This window comes from Penaeus japonicus, unplaced genomic scaffold, assembly GCF_977035675.1.
Source record: "Penaeus japonicus unplaced genomic scaffold, GWHDUDI00000001_assembly GWHDUDI00000033, whole genome shotgun sequence".
In the NCBI taxonomy this organism is placed as follows: Eukaryota; Metazoa; Arthropoda; class Malacostraca; order Decapoda; family Penaeidae; genus Penaeus; species Penaeus japonicus.
In genome coordinates, this window is record NW_028234435.1 from 19241761 (window position 1) to 19249260 (window position 7500).

General features: G+C 42.2%; 1 protein-coding gene across 2 annotated transcripts in view; it reads left to right on the plus strand.

Moving 5' to 3' along the window:
* Positions 1-7500, plus strand: part of LOC122260212 (uncharacterized) — a 70810-nt gene that overhangs the window by 44019 nt on the left and 19291 nt on the right. For both annotated transcript variants that reach the window (XM_086530478.1, XM_086530479.1), the window contains exon 3: positions 5940-6076. In XM_086530478.1, the coding sequence (XP_086386604.1) occupies positions 5983-6076 (94 nt within the window). In that variant the 5' untranslated portion in view covers positions 5940-5982. The remainder of the gene's footprint in view (positions 1-5939; positions 6077-7500) is intronic.

A 7500-nucleotide genomic window follows, 5' to 3' on the forward strand; every position in this document is an offset into this window, starting at 1 on the left:
CACACACACAAAGTAACACCAACGATAAACATCTCTCTTTTTTTCTACATATTACCTTGATTCTCTCTGTCATTATCTCTCCCGCCCTTGTATATATCACGTCTATTTTCCTTTTTTCTCTGCTGTTGTTTTTTTTTTTCCTACTTTTGTTTAAATCTGGCCAAGGCGAAGCAATCCCATCCATTATCATGTTTACTAAAGGGCTTCCGTGGTGTTGGCCGCGTGTTGCTGATAATTTATTCGGGTTACACAGGTTTCCAAAATGTTCCGATCGCTGCCCGTAATTGGACAATGGATCAACGGGGCATCCATTCCCCTTCCCGAGATCTGCTCTACGCTAAATGTATTGAGTGTGATTACAGTCAAATAAATATCTACGGGATTAGGAACGCATGATTAGTCATAGCCTATATCTGTCCCTGGAGGAAACAGGAGAGATGGCAAGACCACGATGGGAGTAAAGATGTTTTTTTTTTTTGTTTTTTGTTTTTTAAGGGGAAACTATACGAGTAGAAAAGACACGCACACAGAGGGACACACTGGTAAGAGATAGAAGCACACACGCAACGGAAAAATACGAGCCAAAAACAACAGAACATAAAGACATCCTCCGAGGTAAGGATAAGTGCGCACCGACGGGATAACGCCAATGACAACAACATTTCCGACCATACAAGAGGATTCCATCAACGAGGACATCCACACATCCACATACAACACACAGACCGACGGACACGTACCCGAGCAAGACAAACAAGAACAAAACAACAGCCACGGCTTTCACTGGGGGGTAATGGCTGTAACCCAACGCGAGCAAACCAAGATGGCCTCCGGATCACAATTACACAAACTGGATTTAGCACTGGACTTGCAGGACCCGCGGGAAATTCCCTGTCCTTGTTCTAGGTTTTGTGTGTGTGTGTGCTGGAGGAAGCGGGGTGGGGGTAAGAGGAGGAGGAGGAGGAGGAGGAGGAGGAGGAGGAGGAGGAGGAGGAGGAGGAGGAGGAAGGGAGGAGGAAAGGAGGAGGAGAGAGGAAAGGAGGAAGGGAGGAGGAAGAGAGGAGAGGAGAGGAGGAAGGGAGGAGGAGGAGGAAGAGAGGAGAGGAGGAGGAAGGGAGGAGGAGGAGGAGGAAGAGGAGGGAGGAAGAGGAGGAGGAGGAGGAAGAGGAGGAGGAGGAGGAACAGGAGGGGGAGCAGGAGGAGGAGCAGGAGGAGGAGGAAGCGGGGTTGGGGTAAGAGGAGGAGGAGGAGGAGGAGGGGGAAGCGGGTGAGGGTAGGAAGAGGAGGAGGAGGAGGAGGAAGAGGAGTGATGGAGGAAGAGGAGGTGGTGAAGGAGATGGAGATGAAGGAGGAGGAGAGGGTGGAGAAGTGGAAAGCGGGTGAGGGTAGGAGGACGAGGAGGAGGAGGCAGAGGAAGAGGAGGTGGTGGAGGAGGTGGAGGAGATAGAGGGGATGAAGGAGGAGGAGTAGGAAGAAGAAAAAGAAATGGAGGAAGATGAAGAGGTGGAGAAGAAGAAGAAGAAAGAGGGTGAAGAGGAGTGGAAGCAAGAGGAGGAGGGAGAGAGAAAGAAGAGTGAATAAGAGTAAAAGGAAGAGGAATAGATAAAGGAAAGAAGAATGAATAAGAAGAAGAGGCGTAGGAGCAAGAAGAAGAGGAGGAAAAGCAAGGGTGAAGATAGAAGATTCTCGTACGAACCTATTGGCCATAATCAAGGGTATTGTATTTCTTATTTTTCTTCACCTCCCAAAGTCCATCCCCCCCCCCCCACCCCCCCAGCAATCTACACCCAACAGCATTTGCCAATTTGTTAAGAGCTTATCTCCAGGGCACACACTGGGAATTCAAGGACCAAAGAGAAGGTCACTTCACTCTTTTTATTAGCATGAGGATACCAACAACAGAAGTTACCGGATGTTTGTAGTTTCTTTGTCTCTCTCGTTCTCTCTCTCTCTCTCTCTCTTCTTTTTTTTTTTTTTTTTTTTTTTTTTTTTGTCTTTTCTCTTTCTCTTTGTCTTTTTCGTCTTTTTAATCTTTCATCTTCTCTCTCTTTTTCACTTTCAATTTCTCTCTCTCTCTTTCTCTTTCTCTTTCTATTTCTCTTTCTCTCTCTCTCTCTCTCTCTCTCTCTCTCTCTCTCTCTCTCTCTCTCTCTCTCTCTCTCTCTCTCTCTCTCTCTCTCTCTCTCTCTCTCTCTCTCTCTCTCTCTCTCTCTCTCTCTCTCTCTCTCTCTCTCTCTTTCTCTCTCTCTTTCTCTCTCTCTTTCTATCTCAGCCGAAGTATCACTCCTTTCAGGGAAACAGATAAGAAAAGATCGAAAATGAAATAAAAACAAGGAAAAAAATATGAAAAAATAGGAGAGAAAGAGTGAAAGAAAGAAAGGCAAAAAATTGCGTTACGAAGCTTTGTTACTCAGTGATAAAAAATACAAGATACGCAAGTCACAGAGCTTAGCTTAGGAGGGTTTTAACCAGTTTATATTGGGTTAACAATTTTAGTAGGACTTAATTTAGGTAATTCTATTTTAACTTTACACGAAGCTGGATATTCAAAAGTGCATTTCCTCCTGTGAATAAATGCATAGTAATAGCAAGTGAAGTTTAGAAATGTGAAAAGTATTTTGAATGCATTTTCGAGCTTTCTTCCCTCTCAATCTCTTTCTTTATCTATTTATCTTTATTTCTTTTCTTCTCTCTCTTTATACATATACATGTACGCGAACACACACACACACACACACACACACACACACACACACACACACACACACACACACACACACACACACACACACACACACACACACACACACACACACACACACACATATACACACACACACACACATACACACATACACACACACACACACACACACACACACACACACACACACACACACACACACACACACACACATTTTTATCTATATATCTATCCATATACACTCTACTAATGATATAAACCTGAGTTATAAAGGTACAAAAAAAAACAAATATGTACGTTTTTTTAACTGTACGGTTGATTTCTTGCCTCAAGGCTTCATGTGACCTATTTTTTCTTACAAGACAATACCTTGTGAGTATAGGAAAAAAAATCTAACATGAAAAAATATAATAAAATAAACATGTATTTATCTTTCCGTGTATATCTTTTGTTTTTTGTTTTCCTTCTCTTTTTTTTTCTGAGAGAGCTTTTAAGCCAATTCATATCAGTGTCGTGAAGTTTATTTGCTGTACATCGATATTCGAATATTTGTAACCAAACGTTCTTTATTTGTGGGACAATATTAAACCGGTTCGGTAGTTAAACTGTCGAGACAATACATCATTCCGGCCGGCAAATATTCGGCAAATATTACATCTGGCCTTGTAAATCTTACTCGGCAAACAAAAACAGATCCACTGAATGTGTTGTTATGCGTCGAGGTAGGATTGGGGTGGGAGGGGGGGGGGGTGAGGGAAGGGGGGAGGGGATTAGGGAGGGGGTTTGGGGAGAGGGGGGGTTGGGACGGGGGAGGGGTTTGGGAGAGGGGGGGTTGGGAGGGGAGGGGGGGGGGAGGGGAGGGGGTTGGGAGGGGGGAGGGGGAGGGGGGAGGGGGTTGGGGAGGGGGTTTGGGAAGGGGTTTGGGAGGGGGTTTGGGAAGGGGGTTGGGAGGGGGTTGGGGTTGGGGTTGGGGGGAGGCGTTTGGGAAGGGGGTTGGGGTTGGGGGGAGGCGTTTGGGAAGGGGGTTGGGAAGGGGGTTGGGAGGGGAGGGGGTTTGGCGAGGGGGTTGGGAAGGGGTTTGGGAAGGGGTTCGGGAGGGGGGAGGGGGTTTAGGAGAGGGGGAGGGAAGGATGGGTTAATAGTAAGACAACCCGAAGAGAGATAACAACACTCGTAAGACCTCATGATATCAGGAAATGAAGACCTGGAAGCATCCTGGAACAAATGAATCCAGAGACCCGGGGGCAAAGGGAGACAACAGCTCAGATGGGAACTGCGGCTTTGTTCAGATCCAGCTACGTTCACCAAGGGAGGTCGTTGGGTTGCTCATCCACCTCCTCAATCATCATCTTCATCTTCATCTACATCAACTGCATCATCATTGTCATCAGCGTCATCATCATCATTATCTTTATCATCATCATTATCATCATCATTATCTTAATCATCATCATCATCATTATCATTATCATTATCGTTATCATTATCATCATCATCATCATCATCATCATAATCATCATCATCATTATCATCAACATTATCATCATCAACATCAACTTCATCATTGTAATTATTTGTATCATATAAGTATTATGATAATCATTATCAATATCACTTTTATCGTTATTATTATTTCTATCATTATTTTATGATCACGATTATTGTTATTATCATTATCAATATAATTAAAATTGCAATCATTGCTGTTATTATCATTATCATCATTATCATTATTATAATCATTATCTTTACTTCTACTTCCACTACCATATTCACCATTATAGACATCACTACCATTTTTTATTACCTCTATAATTATCATCATTATCCTGTTATTACTATTATCATCAATATCGTTATCATTATTATTATTATTTTTATTATTACCATTATCATTATTATTGTTATAATTATCATAATGATTGTTATCATTATTATCATCATTGATCTTTTTATCATGAATATCATCATTGCTATCATAATCATCATCATTATAATCATCATTGTTATTATAGTCTTTACCACTATCATTATTCTTTTGTCTTTACCGGTCCGGTTATTAATTCTTTAATCAGTTCCGTTATCATTATCATTTCCACCACTCCCATGCCTCGAAGGTAAAACTAATAGCAATATATATAACGTAAAAAACATCAAAACATATATATATGTATTTATTTATTTTCTATCTATTATTTTTATTATTATTTTTTTTTATCGTTAAATACTCATCTATGGCAGCTCCTTCCTTCTAGAACCTTCCACCAACTATGCAACGACTCCTCAAGGAAATCCCCTGTTTGCATTTGGGTTCATTATTTGTCTATTTTACCCTCGGCTGACACAAGGTCCAGTTCATTTGGTATTCAAGATTTTCGCCTTAGATGCCCTTTGATCCTTGCTGACAAACCCGCCCATCCGAGCCAAGGGAAATTGAATGCAGTTTTTCTCTCCAGTCCGGTTCAGATTTCAATTTCGACAAGGCTGGAGAGACATATGTTGCGCCTAGTTTCTCCGTTGCTTGTGCGGGATTCTATGTCTTTGTGTGTGTGTGTGTGTGTGTGTGTATATATTTTTTCTTTACTGTTCATATTTATAGATGCATGTGTTCACCTGGACGAGCTGTGTGTATGTGTAGTCCTTGCGGGGTCGTGATGATGGTCGCTTGGTTTGTGAATGTTACGAGGAAAAGGCTTCCCGCCATCTTGGAAGGATCTCGTTTTCTATGCGTTCGTTTTCTGTTCGGGCTTAGCCGTCAGAAACAGATCAAATTTCTTTCTCACAAGAGGGAAGAGTAAGTTAATGCTCTTTTTCCATCACGTCTTCTCATCCCTCTTTCTCTCTTACTCACTCAGGGTCTCTAACGCTGCAAGTTCCTCTCTCTCCCTCTCTCCCTCTCTCGCTTCCCTTCTTTTCTTTCTTACATATCTTATTATCCTTCTCTCTTTCTTTCTCTCTCTTATTTTCTTTCTTTCTCTCTCTTTTATTTCTTTTAATATTTCTTTCTTCTCTTCTTTCTTTCTTTCTTTCTTATTCTCTCTCTCTCTCTCTCTCTCTCTCTCTCTCTCTCTCTCTCTCTCTCTCTCTCTCTCTCTCTCTCTCTCTCTCTCTCTCTCTCTCTCTCTCTCTCTCTCTCTCTCTCTCTCTCTCCTTTCCCTCCTCTCTCTCCCCTTCACCCCTTCTCATCCTCCAAGAAAATGGACATATCATCCCCAACTCTCTCTCCCTCTGCCAGGTACACCCAAGACGGCAAGAAGAGCGTTCTCTCCTACACGCCCATGTCAGAGAGAGACTACGGCACACTCCTTTGCTACGCGTACAACCTCGTCGGCAGGCAGACTGAACCCTGCTCTTTCACCATTATATCTGCAGGTGAGTTTTTTCTTCTATTTCTTTTTATTCATATATTATATGTTTTTGGTTTTCGTGTTTTTTTGTTTTTTTTTCTCTCTCGTGTATGGTGAATTTTGTGTGTTTGAGTGTTTGTTTGGTAGATGTAAAGATTAGCGGATAGGATGGTAGATTGGTTGATTAGTAGATAGATAGATATGTACGTTGGCAGTGTGTGTGTGTGTGTGTTTGTGTGTGTGTCTGACTTATAAACAATAAAGAATAAAACAGAGTAGATGAATAAAAAATGGATAAATAAATAAATAAAAAACCGGAAAACACATAATATCTTAACCTAACCTAACCCAATTAGAAGTAACGAAAGCTTAGACACCCACACAAAATCCCATAAAGCACGAACACAGAAACAAAAAAAAAAAAAACAAAAAAAAAAAAAAAGGGAAAGAAAAACAAAAAACAAAAACACGAATGGTACACGCCTTTTTATCCTGTCTTGTTTTCCACTATTCTTTTTTTTTTTCCTCTTTTTTTCCCCCCATCCTCCTCCAGCCAGCAGATCTTTTCCACGCAAAACAAATCTTTTGTGAGTCTCTTAGTGTATCAGCTACGTGACCAACCCGCCGACGTGAGGATGTAACCTTAACAGAGCCGGAGGGTTAGAGTGGGCGTCGGAATTCTGGGCGGAGCACGTTAGGCAGGATGAATATGCACTAAAGGATAGAGGGATTGATAGAGAGATGGAGAGAAAGGGGAGAGGAGTGAGGGAGACAGAGAGAGAAGCGGATGGATGGATAGATAGGTAGATTGGTTAAGAGATGTATAGAATGTCTCTTCTGAGTAAGAGAGGGACAGAGAGAGAAAGAGAGAGAGAGAGGGAGAGAGAGAGAGAGAGAGAGAGAGAGAGAGAGAGAGAGAGAGAGAGAGAGAGAGAGAGAGAGAGAGAGAGAGAGAGAGAGTATGAGAGAGATAGAGAAGGAGGGGAAAGAACGACAGATAAAAATGTAAGCGAGAGAGGAAAGGAGAGATAAACAGCCATAAAATCAACACCAGCTCCGTCACCATAGCTTTATCGAGAGTAGAGTAGATGAATATTTGATGGGAGCAATTCCCTCCCAAGCCTGTCTGCAAAGGGATCCACTGACACAGTTTGCCGAAATAGATGAAGATTGAGAGACTATGCCGGGTCCCCGATGGCTTATAAGTGACACTCTTTATTCAAGCCGTTGTAGATTTAAGTGTTACTTCGTCTTGTTTCCAATGAAGTAACAACAAGGGGAAGGAGGGAGGAGCTAGAGTAGGGAGTAAATGTTTCAAGATGGTTGCTGTTGAAAGGGAGACACGGATGAAAGGAAAAGAAAGTTGTCCAACTTCTGCCAGAGGGTGAAACACACACACGCGCGCGCAGACATACGCACGCACAATCACACATGCATGCATACATACAT